The sequence below is a fragment of the Sus scrofa genome, chromosome 7, assembly GCF_054392235.1.
Source record: "Sus scrofa isolate SSC_HxYL_T2T_F1_AM1 chromosome 7, Sscrofa_HxYL_maternal_Yorkshire_Landrace_v2.0, whole genome shotgun sequence".
NCBI classification, from domain to species: Eukaryota; Metazoa; Chordata; class Mammalia; order Artiodactyla; family Suidae; genus Sus; species Sus scrofa.
Genome location: NC_139389.1, coordinates 9,751,616 through 9,778,544, shown reverse-complemented (window position 1 = coordinate 9,778,544; position 26,929 = coordinate 9,751,616). Strand labels below are relative to the sequence as shown.

The window sequence follows — 26,929 nt, the reverse complement described above, 5'->3', positions numbered from 1 at the left end:
TTTCTGTTATTTTAAAAAGAGGCCAAAAACAGACTGTATAAATGTACTGACTTAAAAAAAAAAAATCTGGAGTTCCCATAGTGGCTCAGTGGAAATGAATCTTGACTAGCATCCACAAGTATACATGTTCGATCCCTGGCCTTGCTCAGTTGGTTAAGGATCTGGCGTTGCCATGAGCTGTGGTGTAGGTCACAGACACGGCTCAGATCTGGCATTGCTGCGGCTGTGGTGTAGGCTGGCAGCTGCAGCTCTGATTCAACCGCTAGCCTGGGAACTTCCATATGCCACCAGTGTGGCCCTAAAAAGACAAAAGACTGAAAAAAAAAAAATCTGCTGAGTAAATATACCTAAGATCCCTCTCCTAGAGCATAACCCGCCTTCTTGAATGAAAAGAGTTTCCTAGAGAGTTGTGTTTTTTTTTTTAATATTTTTATTTTGAGCGGTGGCCTGGTTTGAAGTCTGCCGTCTGTATTCACTTGTGCATGTGGCGAGGATGGTGGCTTGCAGTTGGCACTTAGGCGCCGAGGGTTGTCGGGGACTCTGAGGGGCTCTGGGAACTGACACGAGCCTCCCGCCCTTCTGGACGTGTGATGAGAATTCCCACTGGCACTGGGAGGAGAGGGTGCAGGTTTATGCGTTTCTCTGCTGGCGTCCGGATCCCCGTTTGCAGCTCCATCCTTGGTTGGGGAGGTCGGGAATAGGGGGACAGGCCAGTCTGGTTGTCTTGCCCAACCCGGTCACTTACCTCTTCTTTTTAGCCCCTTTGAGACGCCTCTGGTGGCCCAGTTGTGGAGCAGTCTGCCCTTTGCCCCCCTCCATTGGGGAAGGTGGCTGTTTCGATGGGGAAGGCGTGGCTTAATCCACTGGCGCTGTCCTCAGAGGAAGGGGCTGCGGCTGACTCCTGGCTTTTCCAAGTGGTGTGGGCTTGAGAGGGGTGATTCCAGGCCACACTCCAGAATAGCCACCAGTCAGGTGCAGTTAGTGTCCTTTGGCTATCTGGGACCAACTTAGCAGGACCCATGGTCCCAGCCACTCTCCTCTGTCCCCAAGTCCCTGATCACTGCGGCCACTGCATTTGATCCCAGACCTCCATTCTCCCAGGGCCCCTCTCACTACCTCCCTGCCCCTCTTCCTGGGGTCCATATGTGCCACCCCTGGGCAGGGAACGGCTGCCTCAGGCCCCCTACCTGGCAAGCTTGCCACTAGCCTGGAAGGTCTGTGGCTCCCACGTACCTACCTGCTGTTTCCTAACCTCCCCTCCTGGTCTCCCTGGGCTACAGGTGGCAAGCTTTTCTTTGCTTTCCTTGGGCTACCTGGGCTGGAGGGAGCTGGCTAGAGACTTCCAAGCATTATATCCTCAACTGCAACTTGTATGAGCCATAGTGACGATAGGGGGTGGGTGATGGACCAGTGAGGAATCCGAAGATGAAAGGCGTTTCAGGAGTACTTTCTCTGTTACAGACATTACAGCTCAACAATTAATGATGCTACTGCACATGAAACCATCTGAGACAACCTAACTACTGATAGGGACCCCTGTGCACAAGGAGGGCCCTGATGACAGGCCTGGGTCGTGGGCAAAGTCCCTAGAAGGCCGAGTGGGATGGGAGCTGGCCTTTAAGGCCAGGTTGCATACAGAAAAGCATTTGAACATCTAATTCAGTTCAGTATCAAGTCCCATCCCTACTCGCCAGGTCCATTCCCTTTGTTTAGCTGCTCGCTTCTCTCAGGGCCCGCTGACTGCATCCTTGACCAAAGGCGCTGGACGTGGCTTACGCTGACCCGTTTCCATCTGACGTTTGACTATAGAATAGAAACTTCGTCAAGTTGCTGTGGGACCCTGGGCAGTCACCCAGCTGGGTGTGAGGCAGCCCCACCCCCCTCTGCCCCTGGGCTCACCACAGTCAGTGACACCACCTCCCGGGAGCCCTCCAGTGTCCTGCAGGCACGTGCCAAGGCACATGTGGCCGGCAAGAACGGGAGCCTGTAGCCGGGTGCAAATCCCAGCTGTACTCGTCACTGTGTCGTGGAGCCATCGGCAAGTTGCTTTCCCTTCCAGAGGCTCAGTGTCCACATCTGTGAGATGGGGACAGTATTGGTGCTTGCCTCATGGGGCTTTGTAAACAAACAAAAGGAAACGCCTCTAAAACACTCAGCCTCTTCTGCTACAAAGCCAGTGCTCCGTGAATGTGAATGGCAGTCGTTGTTATTTTAAATTATGTCAAGATAATTGTGAACAGACATAGGGGTGGACACTGGCATGTTGTTTGTTGGGAATTGAAGATAAGAGATTTAATCTCCCCAAAGGGGCTCTCCTCCTCCCGGCTTATATGGATGGAGGGCCGGAGGACAGAGAGTGGGGTTTAGACAGGTCGTTTCTGCTGGTGGTCCTTCTAAGTGGAAAGAAAATGCGTGTGTGCATTTGTGTGTGTGTGTGTGTGTGTGTGTGTGTGTGTGTGTGTGTGTGTGAGGGGCAAGGGGAGGAGATGCAGAGGCAGGAAGAAAGGAAGAAAGGGATGAGCTGGCCTGCGTGGCACGTCACAGTGAGTAAAACTGACCCGATGCCCCGCGTCTCCGGGTGCAGGGAAGGGGCGATTATAAATAGGCCTGTCTGTTCAGATACTTAGTTCTGTTAAAATTGGAGATCTGTCTTGACCTGCTTTTATTTTTTCTTCACTCTAACCGCTAGTTCTTCCTGATCTCCTTTGAATTAGAGATTTTTTAGAAAGGTTCTAACACCCCTGTTGCTCAGAAAATGGAACATCAGGATACACACCGTTCTTTGTAAATAGTCCAATTGTAGAGGTTTCTCAGACCCCAGGTTACCCGCCCTTGTTTGAGACCATGTTCGAAATGGGACTCAAAGCTCTTACATAGGCTTCAGAACCCTGCCCACATGTCCTTCTCCAGCAGAGCTTTCTACCCTGCCCACTTCAGGTGGGCAGCCCCTCACTTGTGCTCTCTTTGCCCCCCCCTTCACTTAGATCCTGTAATCTGTTAGATCCCGTAATTACTCATTTCCTGGTTGGTCACTCCTGCTTGACCGTGAGCAGTTCCTCTTTCTTACTCATGTGTTCGGTCCCCGCGCCCAGCACAGAAATGTGACGGGAATGAATATAAAGGAAGAAGTGAGTTCCTTGCTTGAGCTGCGGACGAAGCCCCCTTGTATGAATAGGGGGAAAAACTAGGAAGCCGCTTCTTTTTTATTTTTCTTTTTAGGGCTGTACCCGTGGCATATGGAAGTTCCCAGGCTAGGGATCCAATCAGAGCTACCGCTGCCGGTACACAGCCACAGCGATGCAGGATGCGAGCCACGTCTGTGACCTACATACACCACAGTTCACGGCAACACTGGATCCTTAACCCACTGAGTGAGGCCGGGGATCGAACCCTCATCCTCATGGATACTGGTCGGATTCGTCAACCACTGAGCTTCAACGGGAACTCTCAGGAAGCCACTTCTAATGGGACGTTTTGTTGAGACTCTGGGACAGCTGCAGGCCAGGCTGCAGGACCCGCATCTGCCTTGGCTTTCAGAAGATAGGGGGCTGTTAACAAGGGGGGGAGAATCGGGAAGAGCTTGCGGGAACGTCATGCTGGCCTCGTAGATCGCCGCCACCGATTAGATAGGGGAGCGTGGAGCTGGAAATGTGCTGGCAGGGAGGGACGCCTGCGAGTTCCAGGCTGATTATGCTGCAGGATGGCTGTGCCGGCCGAGTGGCAGCCCTCTTCCAGGTACCCGGGGATCACCAGCCTGATCGCGGGCAGGAGGGGACGGCAAGGGGAAGCTCCTCGCCCCGCTCCTGGGGGCCCTGAGATGGAATATCAGGCCCCGAAAAGCTCTGGTCCCCGGAAATTGATATGGGGGGGCACGCGGTTCTCAGCCACAGCTTGGAGACCTTGAGCTTGGAGGGCGTAGGGGTGCAGCTTCCTGGGGGTGGCTTTTGGGTCTATAGCAGGAAACTCTTTCTCTGTGGCACTGACTCCAAGGGCTGCAGACATTTGGGCCCAGGTACGGGGCACACACTCCGGAGGCTCTGGGAGAAGCCTGTGCGGGGTCTCGGGGGAGGGGAGTGGTAAACTCCTTCCAAAGTGATTTCATGTAAAAGCGTCTGTCAAAAAGCAGGTGCATGTATTGCCTCACACATGGCACGTTCACCTTCTAGACATTTCCCATCCATCTCACTTGCCCCCCAGCTCAGCTCCGAAACATGGGTGAGAAGGCATTAATCCTCCCTGCTTTACAGACAGGGAGCCCTCCCTTCATTTGCAGCCAAGGGCTTCTCGTCTTGATGGTTCCAGCCCAGAGGTCCCCGAAAGCCCCCATGGAAACTCTTGGTCTTCACACGAAGGGGCAGGTGGCTACGTGGAGGTGGGTCACGAAGATTTTTCCAGAATGCCCAGGCCGGCCTGCACATGTCCTCTGCCACTCAGCATCGTCACACTGTATCCCCTGGACGGATGCACCAAGGCTCCAAGAAAGCCATTTGCGGGGCAGTAACAGCCCCCCTGGGCGGAGCGGGCTGAGCCCAGGGCAGTGGTGTTTGGTCCATAGTGTCGTCCCCTCCCCCGCCAGGGGCAGGAGCAGCAGGGTGACCACCCGCTGCCCCAGCCCCCGGGGTGCCAAGAAAGCGCCCACCTCCCCTCCAGGTCCCTGTGAGCACCCGTGGGCTTTGGCGCGCCTCTCCCATGGCTCAGGCGGGTCTGGGTTTGGCAGCGTACACAGTACCCCCCACTTGCCCCCAGTCCGCTTCGCGCTGCCGGTTTATTTACAGCGAAATCAAGTCCCTATGTTTCAAGTCTCTGCTTCATTTTCTGCCGTGTGATTTTTCTCTAAGATTGTCCGAGGCCCTAAAGTTTGGGATCTTTGGCCCTAGAAAAAAGGACGCATCTTGCCCCAAGAGAGCAGGAACCCCAGGCCTAAGGGGAGTGGGTGGCGGGGCCCTCCAGTTCAGGTGGATGCGGGGCCGTAGACACAACCCCGCCCGTCATCCCGTTGGTACAGTTGGACCCCCAGGAGTGAGAGGGCCCAGGCTGTCCTCTGAGGGTTTTCAAGCAGAGACCAGGGTGGCAATTTTCCCCACGGGGACTCAGCCCTGGCTGCTTGGGGGCCAGGCTCCTGAGGGGCTCTGCCTCTCCCTGACCTCTTTGCGTCCTGTCCCCCGGGTCACATCTCCTTACCTTCCTCCCAAAGGAACGTCAGAGCCACGGGCCAAGGCAGGTGTCCCGGTTTTCTTTCCAGCACAAAAGGGCAAGAGCGTGGGCTTCTCCCTAGAGAGCCCACGCCAGCACTTTCTCTGGGGGTGGCAGGAAACGCATGGCGCTAAAACATGAAAATCACCAAGATGCCAAAGACCAGGCTGATGGCAGTGAATTAGAAGGCAGGGATCTGTCTGCTTTCTTAGGGAAAAGTGCCTGCAATATTCAGCGGTATCTGACACACTTGGATGTGGGGCTGTGTCACCTCTCTGCTCTGATGATGCCAGCTGCCTTTACATGTCATGTGATTTCAAGGGTGAGGGACTGCTCGGTGCCACCACACACACACACACACACACACACATACACACACACACACAGAGTATCTGATGACTGGCAGTCCACAGATAGAATGGTTTAGCCTAAACCCTTGATTCTTGTCATACTGCTAAGAATGTTGGCGTTTCGGGTTCTGGGCATTTTGGAAAGGCAGATTTTGGTGAGGAGAAGCTAGGCGAGCGAACCTAAGGATCTTGGTTCAGGGGGGTCCCAGACTGGGCTCTGCGGAAGCCCCACCAAGAGGTAGGGTTATGAGAAGCCCATGTAAAAACAGAGAAGACAACCCCTGCTTTAAAAATCTGTGAGGGGTCTGCCAGCTCTGCATTCTGGGTTCCACTGAAGCTGAACGCATTATCTTGCTTTTATCAATACATTATAAGGGCTTCCAGGAGTTGCCTTACAATTTACACGGAGGTGCCCGTTCCTCAGAACCGGAAGGGCCCATGATAGGCTTGGGTTGTGGGTAAAGGTGTGTGTGTATGTGTGACCTGCAGCTTCTGGAGAGGGTCTGTCGCCTCCAGCAGAATCAAGATGCCATCCCAGGGAACTGGAGCAGGAAGACCTGGCAGCGTGGCCTGAACCTCCGAAGCATCCCAAGTTCAGGGTCGCCGGGGCGTTCTGCAGCATCCTGGGCACGGCACCCAGTGCAGGTCCATGAGCTCTGGGACCTGCCTGCCCACCCTTGCCTTTCGAGGGCCTTTCTGCCATCACGTGAGGTCTTCGTGTCTCCTTTGGACTTAAAAAGGAGAAAACGAATGTTTTTCTAACCATGAAAGTAGAACTTGGAACATATGGAAAAAGGAAGTGAGGAAATATGGAAAATAAAAGCCAGTCCTAATCCCCCTCATCAGTGAGTCACTGTAAACATTTCGAGGTATTCCCGGCCAGGTTTCTCTCTCTCTCTCTCTCTCTTTTAAGAGAGAGCTGAGATCATAGTATGTCTATGAAAACAGCCCTCTTCACTTAACATGACCTCATAACCATCTTGCTTGCCGTTAAAAAGTCTTTACAAGCCTCATTTTCAGGGGCCGCACAATATTCCATTATACAGCCGTACTGCAGCCTGCTTACCCTTTCTTCTCGTGGTGGGCATTTGCATTGTTCCCAGCTTTTCGCTTTAATAAATAATGCAGCGAGAGGCATCTTTGGGCAAGAAGCTGTGCTTACTTTTTGGAGGATTTCTTTAGGATAGATTCCTAGAAGTCTCTTTTGACTTTTGAAGACATTTGTGTGCTAAGATGTTAGCAAGACGCACCCATACATTGTGGACGCTGCAAAGGACTGTGGGTGGGGGTGGAGGGGGGTGGCAGCAACACTCACTGGGTTCCTGCAGACTCCCGGCATGCCTCTGGATGCTGTGGACAGAGTGGAGAATTAAGAAATTAGAAATTAATGAGTGATTAAGAAATTAGAAATGAATTAATAATTAAGAAATTAGCCCAGCCTTTATCCTTACGGAACTGTTGTATAGTGTGGGACCACTGCCTACTTAAATAGCCCGAAAGAAGAGATGCCTGTACCTCTTGGGGGGGGCCATGCAAGTCTATAGTCTATAGTCTGTAGTCCCTTTCCAAAAAGGGAGTCTATAGCTTTTATCATCATCTTTATTATCTACAGAGCTTGTAAGAATTACCCTTGCAATGATTGGGGAATGTGGAGGGGGAGTGAATTATTTTCTCAATTTTTTTTATTTTACTATTTTATAGTTTTTATAATAGAAAAAAATAAGATAAACTTGGTTTTTTCCATGAGCCATTAATTTGGCTGGCAAAGTGTACTGAGAAGATAGCCATCGGGGTCCTGTGAGGTAGGGTGTAAGAGAGGCCACAGCCTATACCCAACAGGTGCGAGCAGATTTTAGCGCCACTTGTCACCTGGTATCTGCCGTGACCTACCAATCCGTTTACATAGAAACCTGCTCCTGCCAGCACGAGCCGGAGCTACGTGAGCCTGATGGCGGTAGGATCGTGTTATCAGAACATTACATTATACAGGTGCACGGCACTTTTGGTAGCCCAAACCACTGTTTCCCCATCCTTCTGCCAGAGCCTCAGCCCTCACCTGGTTGCTCAGAATTAAAGGAGCTTCTTCCTGCTCTTTCCTGGTCATCAGGAAAGCAGCCCAGCTCTGCCAATGGGCAGGAGGCCAGGAGATGTGGTTGTTGTGTTGGCTTCCACTCGGGGCCAGGATGAGATGAGCACATGGGAACTGACAACCATCGACTCCATTTATTTTCTCCAATCTGCGCTGGCCACTTCCGTTGCTTGGCTAGCTCTGGGCAGCTCTTCCCGTGGGAAAGGGAGAGCGCCACGTGCCCGTGGCCTTGTCCAGGCATCTCTACGGGATGGACACCCACATTGTGTGTGGGTCCTATGGGACTCCCATAGGACCCTCTTAGCTCAGCTTGCTGGGAGTGCGCGTGGATTTTGTCAAGTCAGGTTGTCCATGGTCAGGACAGCTGGGATGAGTACATGTCTCATCAGCCCACATCCCCTGGGGCTGGAGTGCTCGGGGCTCCATCCGAGGACCTGTGTGCAGAACATGGGGACAGCAGAGCCTCATAGGCACGTGCCTTGACTCAGTAGCTCCCCAACTCTCTCCACCTGGCATCCTTCAATCTGGCTGGCTAACAAATCTGTCTAATTATTGTTTTAATTACTTTATTTTTTTTGCATTCTGGTTGGCTGTTTCCCCAGCTTCAGCTGAGTTGTTTTTCTCCCTGCTTTTGCTTTTATCTTGGAATGAATCCTTCTCTCATTCCCTGTCCCTCTCCTGCTCTTTGATCCTTTGTTTTCTTCTGACCCAGAACCACTCAGTTTCTTAAAGGGCTTCTGTCTACCTGTAACTTAGGCACCCGGTACAGTCTTCATGTAAGCCTAATTCTTATTTGGCCTCAGCTCCATTGCCAAAGGCACCGAACCTCACCATGAAACAGATGATGGTCGGGCCACTGCCCACCCATCAAATATAAGGAAGAGCCACTCATCCCGTAAGGACCAGGAAAACATTAAACAAACACATCTGTCACTACTGCCAGCCCTAAGCCATAATGCAAAATAAACAAGCAAGAAAATATTCAAAATAATCCTTTGTTGGCAGTGGTTGAGGAGACAGGTAAAGCTTAGACTCTTCAAGTATATGAATAAGAAATTCTTCCTCATACTTAATCAGACTCTTGTTGGACATGGTTTCAGATTATGTATTCCGGTTCTGTCCAGATAAAGACACTATTTTCTTCTCTACATATGATATTTTTAATAAAAAATTATATTTTACATAAATAGAAATAAAACACATAAAAGTTAAATAAAACAAAATATTACATATGTAAGATAATAAAATATATTTTATGTGTAAAACATTATATTGTATACGTCAATAGAACTCATTTTAGGAGTTCCCATCGTGGCGCAGCAGAAACAAATCCAACCAGGAACTATGAGGTTTTGGGTTCGATCCCTGGCCTTGCTCAGTGGGTTAAGGATCTGGTGTTGCTGTGAGCTGTGGTGTAGATCGCAGACACGGCTCTGGGATCTGGCTGTGGCTGTGGCTGGTGGCTACAGCTCCAATTCGACCCCTAGGCTGGAAACCTCCATATGCGGCCCTACCAAAAAAAAAAAAAATATATATATATATATATATATATATATATATCTCCTTTTATCTTTAAATATTTTCCATATATATTTTATAAGGAAAATACATTTGTCTATACAGTGTTATAGATTAAATAAAATATTAAATGAAACATTTGATACCAGCAAACATTTAAAAATCGTTCTAAATTATAGACTATGTAAATGAACGAAAATAAATCTTAGTATTTAAGTCAGTGCCGATGGTTTAGCACTGAAGTAATTCGACTTAAATATTTAAAGTGCTCCTGCACTGTACAGAGACTGTTATTTTTGTATAAATAAAAGGTGTTAGGGAATGTTTTGAAATTGTCGAAAGGGTGGCTTAGTCCGGTCTGGTTCCCAGTCCATCCAGTACTATCTGGGGGCCACAGCGCCCCCTGTCGCTCCCTCGGCGCCAGCGCCCTGACCTGCTGTTTGTCCTCCCGCCCGCAGGCATCGGCAAGAATGTCATCTGCGACCGCACGGCCACGCCGCTGGACGCCTTCCGCATGATGTCGGCCGCCCACTACTACCCCAAGCTCATGAGCATCATGGGCAACGTGCTGCGCTTCCTGCCAGCCTTCGTGCGCATGAAGCAGCTCATCGAGGAGGGCTACGTGGGCGAGCTGCTGGTGTGCGAGGTGCAGGTGCACAGTGGCAGCCTGCTGGGCAAGAAGTACAACTGGAGCTGCGACGACCTGATGGGCGGCGGAGGCCTGCACTCGGTGGGCACCTACATCATCGACCTGCTCACCTTCCTCACCGGCCAGAAGGCGGTCAAGGTCCACGGGCTGCTCAAGACCTTCGTGAAGCAGACCGACCACATCAAGGGCATCCGCCAGATCACCAGTGACGACTTCTGCACCTTCCAGATGGTGCTGGAGGGCGGCGTGTGCTGCACCGTCACCCTCAACTTCAACGTGCCCGGCGAGTTCAAGCAGGACGTGACCGTGGTGGGCTCGGCCGGGCGCCTGCTGGCGGTGGGCACGGACCTGTACGGGCAGCGCAACAGCGCCGCGGAGCAGGAGCTGCTGGTGCAGGACGCCACGCCCGTCAGCAACTCCCTGCTGCCCGAGAAGGCCTTCAGCGACATCCCGTCGCCCTACCTGCGCGGCACCATCAAGATGATGCAGGCCGTGCGCCAGGCCTTCCAGGACCAGGACGACCGGCGCACGTGGGACGGGCGGCCGCTGACCATGGCCGCCACCTTCGACGACTGCCTGTACGCCCTGTGCGTCGTGGACACCATCAAGCGGTCCAGCCAGACGGGCGAGTGGCAGAACATCGCCGTCATGACCGAGGAGCCCGAGCTGAGCCCCGCCTACCTGATCAGCGAGGCCATGCGCCGCAGCAGGGTGTCCCTGTATTGTTAGCGCCGCCTACTGGGGACCCAGCGACCTAGGCGTCCTGGGCGGAGCCCAGAGAATGGGAAGGGCGTGGGGCTGAGGGGACCTCGAGGAGGAGCGCGGGGGCAGTGTGCGAAAACGGCTTCTGTGCGGCTGAGCCCCGCCCAGGCGAAGGAGCCAGAACGAGACCAGGGGTGCTGAGCTAACAGCCCAGGAGTCCTCAGAGGGCCCGGGTTCCAGGGGCCATGCCTGGGGCAGAGGGTGGGGGGGGGGCTGCCTCCACTGCTCCTTCACTATGTGAAGCCCCGTGGGGTTGCTGGCCTCTGCCCCTCATCAGACCCCCTCACCTTGGCCCCCTTTGCAAGCCAAACACTCCTGCGGGGTCAAGACCCTGTAATCAGTCGCCAGGCAAGGGCAGGAGAAGGCACAGCTTCAGGCGTCCAGCAAGCCCGCTGGTCTGGGCACGGGAGGGGGTGCAGGGGCTAATGAGCAAGTTCAGCTTCCAGGAAACCACTTGAAGTGTCTGAAGGAAAAAGGACGTGGGAGCCTAGTGTACAGCCTTGGCCATTGACTGGTCCTCCTGGCAGGAGCCCAGGGAGTGTCTTCCTAATCGGCTTTTTGCCCTTTTCCTGGCCTGGGGTGTGGCGTAGGGGCATGCCAGGATGGCAAGCAGAGAATCAGGTTACCCCTGAGCCAGAAGGAGAGGGCGAGGGCACAGCCTGCGGCAAACGGGTCAGGCAGAGGAGAAAATATCTCTTTGGATTTGTCAGCAATTAAAAGCCCACAAGGAGCCACCTTATAACTATTCGCGGTGGAGCAGAATTGAGTGTGAGAGGGATTCGGTCCTGAAGTATTGACATTGTCCCTTCTTGGGGCCAAGGAGATAGCTGGTGCGGGGGTGGGGGGGGTGGTTTGACCCTAGGCTGCTGTTCTGTCCTCCAGGAAGCTGTGCGCCCCAGGGTGGCAGTGGCGGTTCCCCAGCAGAAGGGAACGGGAGCCAGCCCTGGGCACATCGCTCCTAGCAGGCTGGGGAGGGCGTTTAGGGGCTTCTCCAGCTTCGCGGATGTAAAAGGGAAGCTTCGGGTCCACTCAGATAGAATCCTCATCCCTTTAGAGGGAGAAAAAACCCCTCAAACCTCTTCTCCTTAGCTTGGACCTTTGCTCTCATGCATCACACACCTGAAAATTTGTGAATAGGTATTAATACAAAAGGACAACAAGCATAATTTTCAGTGTTTCACAAATGGGGTTTGAGAGACCCCTGCGGTGTAGACGTCACATAGGCTTGAGAAACCTAATGTAGGACAGAAAATCTTTCTCCCCGTGGTCTCCCGTCTCTCTTGTCATCCTCTGTTTACAGAGCTTATATTGGAGATGGATCGGAGCAGGCAGTGCCGGAAGGGAACAATCAGAGACACACACACACACACACACACACACACACACACACACACGTGTCAATGCTGGCTACCACCAGTGTCACTAAAATCCCTCTTAAAAAATTCAGACCTGGAGTTCTCACTGTGGCACAGTGGGTTAAAAATCCAACTGCAGTGGCTCCGGTCACGGTGGAGGCTCGAGTTTGATCCCTGGCCCAGCACAGTGGGTTAAAGGATCCGATGCTGCCACCCCTACAGTTCGGGTTCAATCCCTGCCCCGGGAACTTCCGTGTGCTCTGGGTGCAGCTATTAAAAAAGATATTCGGACCAGATCTTTCAAGATAGCCCAAGTCAAATGTGGTTTGAAAATGGGGGATTAGCCTTCTGTATTCTTAGCCTCCCCCTTCACCCTGCCCAGGACATTTGCCGGGGATCGGATGTGGAGAAGGTTACTTGTAAATCCACATAGCGTTGGTTCAGAGTCCCAGAAATCCAGCCGTTGTCTTTGGCCCCCAAGTGAAGTTTTGACATCTTTTCATATAACTGGCAGTGGGTCGGGAAGGGAATTGAAGGGCCGAGGTTGCCCCCCAACCCCCACCCCAGGCTCTGGAGACAGAAGCTGAAACCATGATCCTGGGTGACCTCAGGGCGACGTGCGGCCGTGTCCAAACCCCAGGGAATGCTGGTGTTTTCTAGCACGCAGGAGTAGGCATTGCCTTCCTAGAAAGAATGACCCGGCTCCCTGGGGCCCCGCTGCCACATGGCGCGGTTAGTCAGCTGACACTGTCCGCACGCCCTTCCGTCCCTGCTCTGTCGACAGCTCTATCAGTTGGTAGAATGGAAGTCTCCCAGTCCTGGTTTGAGCAGAGGGCTGTGCCATGGACTGTTTGGGTTCATATTCTCCTAAATTCCCCTCTGGATAAAGAGCTTCTGTGGAAAGAATTTATTTTTTCTAGCTAGCCCGAAAGGCTGTGATTAAGGATGAAGAGAAAGGAAACGAGTGATTCTTATGGGTGTCATTTTTCTAAGTCGTTTCTAATCTAAGCTGGGATGTTCCTGGGCTTTTGATTTTATGTTTCTGTACTTAAATACTTGGGAGCTGAGCTCTGTGATAAATATTTAGTGTCTGAAACAAGAGTTCTCATTTGGGGAGGGGTATATAGAAAGAATATATATTCTTTAAAAGAAGCATGAAACTATTTTAGTAAGTGTGCTCAATTTTTGTCTATTGAAATGCATGTAGTAGGTGGATGCAGGAATGAGAGGAAGAAAAGACCTAGAGAGTTCTTTTTTTTTTTAAATTTTTATACAAAAACTAGACTAAATGGGCTCATTCGTGCTCTCTTGGCCCCTGTCCTGTTGCTTGCAAAGACCTGACTGGGAGCCACCGTATAAAGCTGAAATCTCAAGCTTTCGGCAACATTTTATAGAAGGACTGTGTTCCAGCCCAGCACCCCCAGTGGTCCCCTCAGGGAACTGGGTCCCCTCAGCTGGATTTGAGCTTAGATGAAGTCTCCGGAGTCCCCCCGCTCCCTCTGCCTTGTTTAATGAGCATCGAGGACCGAGGGTCAGGGGTGCTCTGTTTTTCGTTCTGTCACATTTAGCCCTCCTTCCCCCCCCCCCCCCCGCCTGCTTTGTTCTCATCGTGGTGTGGGTGCCTCTGGAGCCGGGCGTTTGGGCTCATGCTGAGCATGGTCTCTGCGGATGTTCCAGATTCCAAATCCTAAGCAAGAGCGTGAGTCCGGGGTTCTGACCTGGTACCCACGCGTGTTTGGAATGGCTCTGTGCTGCTTTGCAAGATTTGGAGTCTGAGTTTTCTTCTGGAGAGAGAGCTCTTGTCTGCCATCAGCCTCCCCGTGACTTCACGCCTCGATGCGAGAAGTGGCGCAGGGACCACAGCTCCTTAGACTACCTGGCAGCAAATATCTATGGGCTCGAAGGGCAGCCTTGGCTGACTCCAGCTCAAGGCAAACTTCTCCCAGACCCTTCCTCCGTCTGCAAAGAGCCACCTCACTCCTCCCTGTGGTCCCACGTATGCAGGGTATTTTAAGTACCTGATCTCACCGAATCTCTAAAAACAGCCCTGTTGCACTGGGTACTGTTATCCCATTTCCCACAGGAGAAAACTGAGGCCAGGAGGAGGAGGAGGAGGAACTTGCCGAGGTTCACACAACTATTAAGCAGAAGTGGGGTCGCCTGAATCTGAAACCTTTCCTCTCCCCTACGCCCAGCTGCCTGCTGCCAAGAAAGGTTTGAGCCTCTGCAGTTCCTGCAGCAGGCAAATGCTCCCCGGGGAACTTGCAGGCTCTTCAGAGCCGCAGTGATGAGAGTTAGGTGTGACCTGAGGGGGGCTCCCTGTCTCGCCCACCCGCCCCCCAGTTCCCTGCTGCTGACAGCTTCCTGTTGGCAGGACGTCATGTTTGATGTTCTGCCAGAAGGTTCCTGTAGGGTTGCAAATGGAAGAAGGCGATTTTTCTTCCCCTTCCACAATGGAAATATCACTCAGCTTCTTGGGGGTTTTTTGGTTTTGGTTTTTTCTTCTTAGGGCCACACCTGTGGCACATGGAGGTTCCCAGGCTAGGGACAGAACTGCAGCTGTACCTTCTGGCCTACACCACAGCCGTAGCAATGTGGGTTCTGAGCCTTGTCTGCAACCTACACCACAGCTCACGGCAAAGCCGGATCCATAACCCACTGAGTGAGCCCAGGGATCAAATCCACATCCTTATGGATACTTGTCAGGTTCTTAACCCCCTGAGCCACAACAGGAACTCCCTCACTCAGCTTCTGTAAAGCCCACTTCCTCAGTTGATTCCAACTGTAGGTGATGCAGGAAACTGCTGAGGTGGGGATTTTTGGCTTGTTGCTGGCAGATTATTATAGCTACCCTGGGGCTCGGCTCTCCTGGTCTAAGGGGAACACAGGAAAATGTCTTTTCTCAGGGAGTGGGGCTTTGAAAGTTCATTTGCTTGTGGCTCAGATTTTGGCTGTGCATTTGTACCTTTTGATTCTCTTAACTCATCATCTTATCTCAGTCACAGTTGTTGAATTTGACCTGTGGTCGTAAATTAGGTTTCTGGTCACCTGGCTTTTATTCTGGGGGGCTGAGGGGGGGATTCACACTGATAAGGGCACCTGGAGCGGGGGGAGTAAATCCAGTTGCATCTGAAGGGACTTAGAGCCCAATCTCTTCAGTTCCTTTGAGTTGTACATCCCCCGGAGGTTAGGTCCTGGCCCAGGTCACACTGCTTCTTAGACGTGGAGCCAGGACTGCACTCCCAGTTTTCTCATGCCAAGTCACATCTTGCTTCACACAGCGTGTGTAGCTTTCAGATGGGGACAGGGAGGCTGTGTTCCCATGGCTTAGCTTGTGGAAGAGTTGCAATTAGAACTCAGACCTGAAACTGTATTTATTCCCTGAGCTGTTGCAGCAGAGTCAACTTTTTCTTTCTTTCTTTTTTCCCAATTATATCTTGAAGTTTGTACTCAGAGAACTAGCTGTTTAAAATTTCCCTCTGGGGGAGTTTCCACTGTTGTGCGAAGGGATGGGTGGCCTCTTGGGAGCACTGGGACACAGGTTCGATCCCTTGCCCGGCACAGTGGGTAGGTTAAGGATCCGCACTTTCTATAGCTGTGGCTTGGATCGCAACTTCAGCTCAGATCTGACCCCTGGCCCGGAAACTCCATATGCCTCCGGGTGGCCGAAAAAGGGAAAGAAAAAAAAAGTTTCCCATTCTGACTATAATGTGAATGATTACCTCTAATTTGTTGAAGCAAGGATGGGGGACATATATCCCAATGCCACCTTTGGGGTTTCCTGAGGCCACCTCTTCGTAGAGGCCCCACCCCTCTCCAAGTACAGATCGAGGCCTTGACTAGCCTAGGACTCCTGCTCCACCCACCGCCTGTTTTTTCAGCCATCCAGGGCCCCCCCAAATCCTGAAGTTCATGGGGCAGAGGCCATGACACTGGGGAGCAGCTTCTTTTTCCTTTTTTTTTTTTTTTTTTTTTTTGAAATCAACACTCAGAGCCCTGCATTTCAGTTCCCTCTGGGGACAGGGAGGAGGAGGATGAAAGAAAAGCTGTGCTTGCTGCTCTGCAGCCCACAGGCCCCGACAAGTGGGTGACGGGGAGTCCTCCAGGTTTGAGAGGAGGCGTGGACACCTTCCTGCTGCTTGGAGGGGCTGGGGGCTCGGTGATCTCCTGAGAGTCTGGAGGTGAGGCCAGTCCCGTATCTGAGCGACCACCCCAGTTAGCCTTGGAGGGTGGTGGCCTGCTGACTTTCTTCCCTGAGTTATGGTCCCTGTGGACTGGGCTCCCCAGGCATCTGGCTCTCGGGCCTGAAGGGTTGCACTGGTGAATCCTCTCGAGTCAAATCTCTGACCCCGAATCTGTGAGTAGATGAAAACAAGGCCATGTCCCTTGCAGCAGTGCCATGCTTGGTGTGGCAGTCAGCCTGCCTGGGTGGCTGTGAGCAGGGCCCCCCAGGCTAACCCTGATGTCAGCTGTCCCCAGTCTTCCCTGGGGCAGGTCTCCACTGTCCTGTGCAGCCACCACAGGGGCTCTGCTGTTGAATGAGCCCCGTGGTGTCTCTCCATAAACCCAATGACTTCCTTGCGATTCTAGTCCCGGGCTAAGAAACAGAACACAGGCAAGCGACCTGCCACTCCTCTGCTCCCCTCCTTCACCGTCAGGCCAGCCGTACTGAGGATTCTGCCCTGTGCCTTGCCCAGGGGAGGGAGACGTTTCTGGCAATTATGGCTTCTGTTTGTTGCCTGGTGCTTTGACTGTTTGTTGCTGGTTTTTTCTTTTTTTTTTTTTTTTTTCTTTTTTGGATCCAAAATTGCATTTGTTTGGTTGTCAATGTCAAGTATATATTTATTGTGTTTCACAAACATGAGTACATGTATGTATGTATCTGTATAAAAACAAACATATATAAAAAGTCAAGGCATGTATACTAGATATTTTAAAGAATTATTTATCAAGGGAAAAAGATGTGTGTTATAAACAGAGTCTATATTTTATATATAATGTAGATAGCAAATAGCTTATAAATTATAGAAGGTTTGGGTTTTCTTTTTTTATTATTATTCAAGCAAAAAAAAAAAAAAGACAGTGAATGCAACTGTTCTTAGTGCTCTAAAGGCCAAACTGCTGTGGGAGGCCGCCTTCCTCACCAGGCCCTTGGGCCTCAGTGTTGTGCTCCCGGCCCATAGCGGATGCCTCCTGCTAGCTCTGTGATGCTCAGGGGTCATGGGTACCATCACGCTGCCAGCTGGCACGGGCCACTTCAAATGTGGCTTCCTGCTGTCCTCCCCAATTTGTGTTGCTGGGATAAAGGAATGGAAGTAGCAAATAAAGGTTGAAGATACAAATCCAGCTGTTTTCCTGTTTATTAGACCCTGGTACTCTAGCAAGAACGGGGGTAGGGAATGATGGTGGTACCTCGGGGGGTGTGAGCAATGGAATCTACTGACCACCTGATTTTTTTTTGTCTTTTTAGGGCTGCACCTGCGGCATATGAAAGTTCCCAGGCTAGGGGTTGAATCGGAGCTGGAGCTGCTGGCCTGCACCACAACCACAGCAGCACGGGATCTGAGCCGAGTCTGTGACCCACACCACAGCTCATGGCACCACTGGGATCCTTTACCCACTGAGCGGGGCTGGGGATCAAACCTGCATCTTCACAGATACTAGTTGGGTTCATTACTGCTGAGCCACGACAGGAGCTCCTCAACCACCTCTTTTTTTTTTTTTTTTTTTTTTTTTTGTCTTTTCTAGGGCCGCACCATGGCATATGGAGATTCCCAGGCTGGGGATCTAATGAGAGCTGTAGCCGCCAGCCTACACCACAGCCACAGCAACGCAGAATCTGAGCCGCATCTGCAATCCACACCACAGCTCACAGCGATGCTGGATCCTCAACCCACTGAGCAAGGCCAAGGATCGAACCCGCACCCTCATGGTTCTTAGTCGGGTTTGTTAACCATTGAGCCACGATGGGAGCTCCCCACCTTTTTTTGATAGTAGACATATTAAATGTTAGAACTGAGGCACTTTAGAGCAATCTGGTTCAAACTCTCACCTTGAAAATGTGGAAATGGAGGGGAAATAACTTGCCTAAGACCACTTGGGGTGTGTTTGTGTGTGTCTGTGTGAAAGCCTAGTCCAGACAAACGAGAAGACGACAACAGAGAGAGTAGACTGGGGAAGCAAATCTAGAATTCTCTATTATGTCAAGATCTGCGAGACATGTTCCAACGGCCCCGTTGATCCTTTACGACCATCTCTGATGACTTTGTCATGTTTAAGGGCCACCATCTTGGACTGAGCTCAGCCAAATATCAGAGCTGCATGGATCGGGTCTCTTGTGGACCGGCTGGCCTTTCTACCTCTGCTGTCTCAGAAAACGCACACAGATAATTCCTCCAGTCCATGTTTCCCCTTCACTTAAAAACAGGGAAGAATTAGGAGAATGAATACAAAGCTGAGATCCAGTTGTTCATTCCTTCATGACCAGGTTGTGGTGTCAATGCGTTCGTAACACCGTCCATCCACGAAGACAATGAAATTGCAGCAAAACCCTGTGTTCGCATGGATTATCACACATTACATGCGCCTTCCTCATGATACTGTGGGCAGATCTAAGATCAGGTCTGAGGAAGGCAGTGAGAGTGAGTGCTTTGTCAAAGCTGAAAGCCTACTTGCCCAAATATAAAATGTGGCTGCCATGGGCTCCAGGCCTCTTGGCTTCTTCCAGCAGAGTGGCCTGGGAACCAGCCCCTGGAGGGAAGACTCTACACTCCTAAGCATTTAGGTACATTTTTTTGGTCTTTTTTTTAGGGCCACACCCATGGCACATGGAAGTACCCAGGCTAGGGGTAGAACTGGAGCTGCGGCTGCTGGTCTATACCACAGCCACAGAAACGTGGGATCCAAGCCATGTCTGTGACCTACACCGCAGCTCATAGCACCACCAGATCCTTAACCCACCGAATGGGGTCAGGGAGCGAAACTGCATCCTCATGGATGCTAGTCTGGTTCATTATCGCTGAGTCATGACACGAACGCCTGTACATTTTTAATCCAGGAGCTGGTTGTTCCCTCACAGATTTGGAACCTCTTTGTGGTGCTGGTTTCTCTCAATATAGGCTTGTTTCTTGTTACATAAACTGGGGATTATGCTGCGTCCTGTTAAATCACAGGATATGATCACATTGCTTTCATAGTCTCTGGACTGCTGTTTGAAAAGCACAGTTGCAATTACCTTTTAAGTCATTCGAGTTGTTGTTTACAGGTTAAAGGAAGAGAAATCTATGTCTCCTCTACCTATCTACCCCCCGCAACCCCTGCCACTGCCCCCCCACACAAATACACAGAGCCATTTTCCAGATTCACCTCCTGCTTCTTTTATCTTGTGCATTTTTAGCACATGGTGTGATAAATCTTGGTGATACAACTTGAAACAAAAAAAGACTGGTACGGTTGTTAGGAGAATGAATCACACATCTCCAAAGTATGCACAATTTTACATAGAAATGACAAATAATCATTTCACCTGACTCCAGGTTGTATGCCCCCATTTTATCAACCTACGCTTCATCTTGTCTGAGCAGAAAAGACCCCTCTGCCTATGACAGTCCTAGGCAGTCCCGCTACATCTTTGGCAGGCGCAGTGCCCCCTGGTGGACGGCTGGCCAGGAAGTGTAGAGGACAGAAATGGAATAGATGCCACTTCAGAGTTAGAGCCATGTCACCGCCAACGAGACAGCATGACAGCTTACCTGAGCCAAAACCTCTACAAAGAAGCTGATGCAAAACATTCAAAATTCTTTGCTAGTTCATTCAAGTTCAGGCTTCCTCTTGAATCCTGTCTCCGAGTCTCCACCTGCAGGGTACATTCCTGAGAGATGACTTGAAGGAGAACAGCTTTTGCAGCATTGCTGTGGTCCAACCACAGCTCTCCTCCACGAGCTCATACCCAAGTTGGTCGCTGGACTTCCTCTCAAATATCCTAAGGAAGGGAACACCTTTCTCTCCTAATGTTACACAGGTTCTGATCACAAACCAAACTCTCCCTTTAGCCGTGAGCGAAAATGAAAAACTACCTCTAGGGAGTTCCCATGGTGGCTCAGAGGGTTAAGAACCCAACCAGTATCTACAAGGATGCAGGTTAGATCCTTGGCCTCGCTCATAGGTTAAAGAATCCAGTGCTGCCGTGAGCTGTGGTGTAGGCTGCAGACGAGGCTCAGATCTGGCTTTGCTGTGGCCAGAGGCATGCATCTGAGATATGGAAGGTTCTGGAAATAAGTAAACCTTAGGTGAGCTAGCCAAAATGTGGTTCCTCTGAGGCTGACAGCTGCAGCTCTGATGCAGTCCCTAGCCTGGGAACTTCCATATGCTGCAGGTGAGGCCCTAAAAAGAAAAGAAAGACTCCCTCTAGAAGCATCTTCTTGGGCAACTACAGATGGATTCCTTTCTTGGTGATGATTTGTACAACGATGGGACTCAGTCCCAGGGTTACAGGTCTGGGGGGGACACGTCCACAAGTCCCATTGTCTCTGACCCCTTCATCCTTGGCCATCGGTGCCTTGGCAGCAGGACACCCTGAGGAGGAGGACCCCTGAGAGGACCGGGAGTGGCCGCAGCAGATGTGGGGACTGCTGCCCACGAGACCCTAGCCTTCAAGTCCCCCACTCCCCTTTCGAGACCTGCCTTGGGACGGGCGACTCTGCAGCCGTCTCAGAACCCAAGACCAGGCAGGCACCATGACAGGTGAAAATAGCGGGAGGGAGGTAAGACCAGAGGCCCCCTGTCTTTCCAGCCCTTCTGAGGCTGCTTGTCTGGGATGTGCTGGCGACCCGGGGAGCCCGGAGCGCCCGTCGCCCCTCCGTGTGCCGTCCTCAGGGATGGGACTCTACACGCAGGGGTTCGCCTCGAGGCCGAGGCGCGAGCTGGCGGGTCAGCGCCGCTGCACGGCAGCCACGGTGAGCGGCCCCAAGGCGGGTGTCCCATGTCCCGAGGGGCTGGGCGGGAAGGGGTGCGAAGAAAAAGGAGGAGCTGGGCTCGTGGGGAGCCAGCGGGGGGGGGGGGGTTCATATAGGGTAGGAGCAAGGGTGGAAATTCACGCCCAGGCGGAAAATCGATGAAGAAGGGGAAAGGAAAAAAAAAAAAAAAAGAGTTCCCGTCGTGGCGCAGTGGTTAACGAACCCGACTAGGAACCATGAGGTTTTGGGTTCGATCCCTGGCCTTGCTCAGTGGGTTAGGGATCTGGAGTTGCCATGAGCTGTGGTGTAGGTTGCAGACGCGGCTCGGATCCAGCGTTGCTGTGGCTCTGGCGTAGGCTGGTGGCTACAGCTCCGATTCGACCCCTAGCCTGCAGGAGCGGCCCAAAGAAATAGCAAAAAGACAAAAAAAAAAAAAAAAAAAAAAGGGAAAAGAGGTGAAAGGCCAGAGGCATTAGAGATATGGAATGTTCTGGAGATGAGTACACGTCACGTGAGCTCTCCGAAATGTGGTTCCTCTGCAGCCGACAGTCCTAATCGGTGCCCCGGGAACAGCGTGCACGGCGAGGAGGAGAGCAGAGGAGAAGGCCCGAGGGAGGAGTCCTTGCAGGAACTTGGAAGAGCCTGGCTGGCTCAGTCCCCGAACTGTTCCAAGCCGTCGTCAGCATCCGCTGCAAGAATGTTCATACTGACCTCCGTGTTAAATGAGCACCGGACCCCAAGGGCAGCTGATGCCATCCCCCTGCCTTGCTGCTTTTCTTATGGGCCGTCTCTGCCCACCCCCACCGCACCCCACCCCACAACCCCCACCCCCCACTGCACCCCCCACACCCTTTACCCCCCACCGCACCCCCCTACCTCCCACCCCCCACCGCACCTCCCCCCACCCACGACCCTGCCACCCTGACGTTTTCAAGGATTCAGCAGCTGCCATTTCGCCCTGTGGCCCCTCCAGGGCCTCTTGGACACATTCGGGAATCTGCCAGGTGGCCTTTCTTTCTTTGGGGCACACGCAGCCCTCCCCACCCCCCCAGCTTCCAGCGGCCCCGCCCGCAGGCCTGCCCCGCCCTCGGCTTCCCCCTCCTGAGAGCTTTTCTGGAGGAAATGGAGGGACTGGCTGCCACGTGCAGCCCTGGGCCCTGCCGCCAGCTGCGTCCTCACCTGTGTCTTGTCAGGTCGCCGGTGACATCCCAGGCTTTACTTGTTTGCTACGGCCTCTTGCTCCCATTTCTCCATTCATCCAGTGGAGGTCGTGGGAGGAGAGCCTCCCTGCGTGTTGTCCTGGTCCCTCGGTTTGCGTTGTGTTCCCGGGGTTCCTCGTCCGACCTGGGAAACGAAGGCTGGGTCACCCCGCTGCCCAGCCTACTCCCATCCCCCACCTTGAATCGCTCCCTGTCCACTGAATTCTCCCTCCAGCCTCCAGGGGGTCAGAAAAATGGATGCAGGGAGTTTTTGAACTTGCACGGAAAGAAAAAGAAAGAAAGAAAAAGGCATCTTCATTTTCACTAATTCGAACTGAAATTTAGCACTTTCTTCAAATGGGGCATCACGTTACATTTGGATTATCGTTATCTGTGGCTTTACACCAAGAAGAATCACATGTACTTCAGATGTCATCACTGGCTTTGCAGATATCTTGAAATATTGTTTATATTCATCGTGTCCCTAAAATTGTGGAAATCATTAGGCTACAACCAGATCTTTTCATTTACCACTTCAGCAAAAAGCCCAGCCCTTGCCCTATCACACCTTTAAAAATGGGGGGATGACTATAACAATAGAATCTGTTACCTGGGAACTCCCCTCAAAGTTCAGCGATTAGCGAACCCGACTAGCATCCATGAGGATGTGGGTTTGATCCCCGGTCTCGCTCAATGGGTTAAGGATCCGGCGTTGCCGTGAGCTGTGGTGTAGGTTGAAGACCCAGCTCAGATCCCACCTTGTTGTGGTTGTGGTATAGGCTGGCAGCTACAGTTCCAAATGGACCCCTAGCTTGGGAACCTCCATATGGCACAAGTGCGGCCCTAAAAGACAAAAACAAAAAAACTCACAATATAATCTGTTACTTTATAGGCAGATGTGTCTTATTTTCCCTGGTTCTTGAATGAGATTTGAGTCATGACACAATTAGTTTAACATAGATACGCTGAAATCCAAAGATGACCCCCACCCGCATCCTGTCTTTGGGAAATTCTTGCTCCAAAGCTGTGTCTCTCAAACAAAGCTGAGCATCAGAATCAAAAGGGCCACCTTAACATAAGCAGTTCCCCAGACACTGCACCATACCACCTGCACTGACTTGGGGGCAGAAGGGGTACCTGGAAAATTTTTAAATGCAAATAACATAGGCATCTATTAAACAGCCCACACTGTAAAAAGGGGTATACAATGAATGTTAAAATCCCTTCCATCCCAGACTCTCATTTCCAACATTCTAGATGTAACTCCCTCAATGGCCTGCATCCTCTCCCTGAAATTATCTGGGTGTCACACCCAGACACTATATACACTGTACACACTGTTGTGTCTTCCTCTTTTTCACTTAATGTATTTTTTTTTCCCTTTTTACGGCTACACTTGTGGTATGTGGAAGGCCCTATGCCAGGGGCAGAACCAGAGCTGCAGCTGCCAGCCTGCACCACAGCACAGCCATAGCAACGCCAGATCCCAGCCGCATCCACAACCTGCACTGAAGCTTGGGGCAATGCCGCCGAATCCTTAACCCACTGAGCCACAAGAGCAACTGCTCAATGTATTCTTAACTTCTTAACACATTGGCGTATAACATTGACTTCATTCTTTTTAATGGCTTTCTCGGAAAAAAAAAAAATCTACATGAAACAAACTGAAAAACGTTAAAGCTCTGGAGAGAGATGGTGGCAACGGTTGCACAAGCTCTTGGATGTACTCAGGAACACTGAACCACACACTGAAAGATGATTAAGATGGTAAATTTTATGTTTTGTATATTTAACCACAATTAAAAAAAAATTTAAGCTCCCCAGGTTATTGAGCTGCCACACAAACCCTACACCTCCTCCCCCACCTCCTCCCCACCTTCTCCCAGTTCCCCCTTCAGGTCAGCCAGCCTGACATTTTGGAACCGCCTCCTCTTTTACCTCTTTGTCACCATTCAGGTCCCTCTCATTATATTTCTTTATGGAAACAAAAGCTCCCCTTTCCACGGGTGACTGTTAACAGAGTGTAAGTGGATGAAAGGCCCTTTCGTAAGCTTGTCAGGAGGCAGTGGACAGCTGGCGTTGCCACTGACAGTCCCAGCTCTGGCCCCCACAGAATCCTTTTCAGCTCTGGAATGCCTTTCATCCTCAGAGCTGAAAGCGTTGCGGAAATTAGGCCAGGGCTTGTGAAACAATTCAAGCCTGGTTGCAAACAACCCCCAAAGTCTTTGGTGACGCCTCCTTGTTCTTTCTTTTAACTGGTGCTTCAGCGTCCTTGACCCAGCTAAAGGGCTCAGAAAAAAGCCTTTTCACAAGTGAAATGTTCAGATAAGTTAAATCCCCTGAAATTCAGTACCCTGAGGGGGAGCTGTATGGTTTAATGTACTTCCACTGATCCACAGACTCTGGAGCAGGTCCAGATCAGAGCGAACAAAAGCTGGTCCCAAGTGCAGCATTGGGAACCACCCGCCCCAAGAAGATGCTCCCAGAGCTTTGGTCCCTCAGAGTCACGTGGAGTCCGTGGGAAATACTGCCTGGGCTGTGCACTTGGGGCTCAGACGCTGACCTTAGGGACCTGGAAAAGTTATTGTGGCACCAAATTCTTGTCTCTTCCAGTGAAAGAATCACTTACACTCTCAACTTTAAAAGCCTCCACACGGGGTCCCCCATTGTGGTTCAATGGGACCTGCAGGCATCTCTGCAGTGCCAGGATACAGGTTCGATCCCCCGCCTGGCCCAGGGGGTTAAAGGATCTGGCCTTGCCGCAGCTGCAACCGAGGCTCGGATCTGACCCCTCCCCCGGAAACTCGATATGACACCAGGCAGCCAAAAAGCAATAAAATAAAATAAAAGCCTCCAGATAGACCTTCCGCATTCAAGTAGCTTGGCTCTGGGTTTTCTGAATATCAGAGTATCACCCATAAGAGGAGACCTCTGTTGGAGATAAAAATTTTCCCACCATTTTGTCCCTCCCTGGAGTGTTCCCTGCATCACTGCAAATATCCACGTTTCAACGTGTCACAGAGGAGCCTTTGGTGTGTGGAGGGGCACACCTCTGAACTTACAAGTTCACTGGAGATGCTCTCCCATTGTCTACTTCCTACGTGGTTACTAACGGCTGCTTCTCTGGAAGGGCACATCGAGCAGCCCCTCTCCCTGTGTCACCAGCAACATCCATGCCTGCACGACCTCTAATCCGTGTCCCCTCTGTCAGATTTTTACCGGCTCACACACTATTTCTTTGAACCATTGTGGCCTTGCCTGGCCCAGGCATGATTCATCTTCAAGCCAGAGAACCCAGGGACCTGCCCAGGCCTGTTATATTCAGAGAACTGTGGAGTGGCCGCATCCATTGTGTTGTCATTTCACTGCTGCCTTTGCTGTGAGATCAGGCTGTTCTCAGACCTCATTCTGGGACTGAGGTCCTGGCAATTACCCTATAAGGTGAAGTAAAGGAAGGGACCAGCCCCAGGGAGATCAAGAGGCCCCAGTTCTCCCAGCAAGCTGGTGTTCTTGAGATGAAGCCCTTGCTCCCAGTTGCTGGCTTGCCTTCGTGCCCGATAATAGACCATTTATAGCCTTTTTAGCATTGTTTTCTGAAAACTAACCAGTTCTAGGGTGAGTTTCAAGAGACTTGACTTTCAGCTGAGACGAGAAAGTATGATCAGCGTTCAACTGTGCTTTTCATGTCCTGGGTCGCCAGGTGGCAGTGTTTTCCTGCAGGACCCCTGACAGGTGACACCAACTACAATGGGGGTTGTGAGCTCTAATCATTTTTGCTTGGATTTTTTTTTTCCCCCCCCCGCATCCACAGCATGCAGAAGTTCCTGGGCCAGGTACTGAACTCTCGCAACAGCAGCTACCTGAGCTACCACGGTGCCACAGGGGAACGTGCGCTTGCTTGGATTTTTCATCAGAATTATCCACTCTCTTTTGGGATGGAAATGCCAAAGTTGGGTCGTGATGATTGTTGTGTAACTATAAATGTAATAAAATTCATTGAGTAATTTAAAAATTAAAAAAAAAATACTTTAAGGGCTTAAAAACACGGGGGGGGGGAAAACAACTACCCACTCTAGCAGGTACAACGGACTCTCTGGTTAGGGACAGTTTGAAAAGGTACCTGTAGAGCAGTGGTTCTCAAAGTGTGTTCCCCGGCTCAGCTGCATCATGGGGGGGGGGTGCGGGGAGGGGCTGGGGGGGGTTGTTGGAAACACAAATCCTCAGTCCCCACCGCCTCCAAGACGGCAGCCCAGCAGGCCCTCCAGGTGTGTGCGAGACGTCATAGCCCCAGGTGAGTCTGTGTTCTCCATCTATTCCCCGTTAAGAATCACGGTTCTAGAACAGTGGCTCTCAGCCCTGGCTGCATCTTTTCACAAACTATATAGCCAGGTTTCTGCCATCCCGCCCCCAAGGTCCCCACCTCCCCTACTCATGCCCCTCCCCCCTAGGTTCTGACTTAACCCATCTGCTGAGGGGCGGGGCAACCACAGCTCTTCAGGAGACTCTAATGGAAGCTGGGGTTCAAGAACCACTCCTGCTGTTCCCGTTGATTTTTGCAGCCTTGTAAGTAACACTGGTTTGTTCTCCTTCCCGTTTCCCAGCACAAAAGCCGTGTATTCCTCATAATTCACCCTGATCACTCATCAGGCAGAGAGACAACAGCATGTAAGACAGAGCATTTGCCAGAAGGGGAAACTTGGATTTCTACTTCCTGCCCCACCTTACTTGCTGCTGGACTTCAAGAAAATGAAATCCTCTCATCTTTCTAGGGCTCATCGGCCTCATCTCTAAAATTAGGAGTTCCCTGGTGGCTCAGCAGGCTAAGAATGTGGTGTGGTCACTGCTGTGGCTCAGATCACT

At 51.5% G+C, this 26,929-nt stretch overlaps 1 protein-coding gene across 3 annotated transcripts in view; it reads left to right on the top strand.

Annotated features, from left to right (window-relative positions):
• The window catches only part of GFOD1 (Gfo/Idh/MocA-like oxidoreductase domain containing 1), a 119,331-nt gene extending 102,073 nt beyond the window's left edge, over nucleotides 1-17,258 (top strand). For all 3 annotated transcript variants that reach the window (XM_003482133.5, XM_021100194.2, XM_013977433.3), the window contains exon 2: nucleotides 9,609-17,258. In XM_003482133.5, coding sequence (XP_003482181.1) covers nucleotides 9,609-10,528 — 920 coding nt within the window. In that variant the 3' untranslated portion in view covers nucleotides 10,529-17,258. The remainder of the gene's footprint in view (nucleotides 1-9,608) is intronic.
• Nucleotides 17,259-26,929: the final 9,671 nt, after the last annotated feature.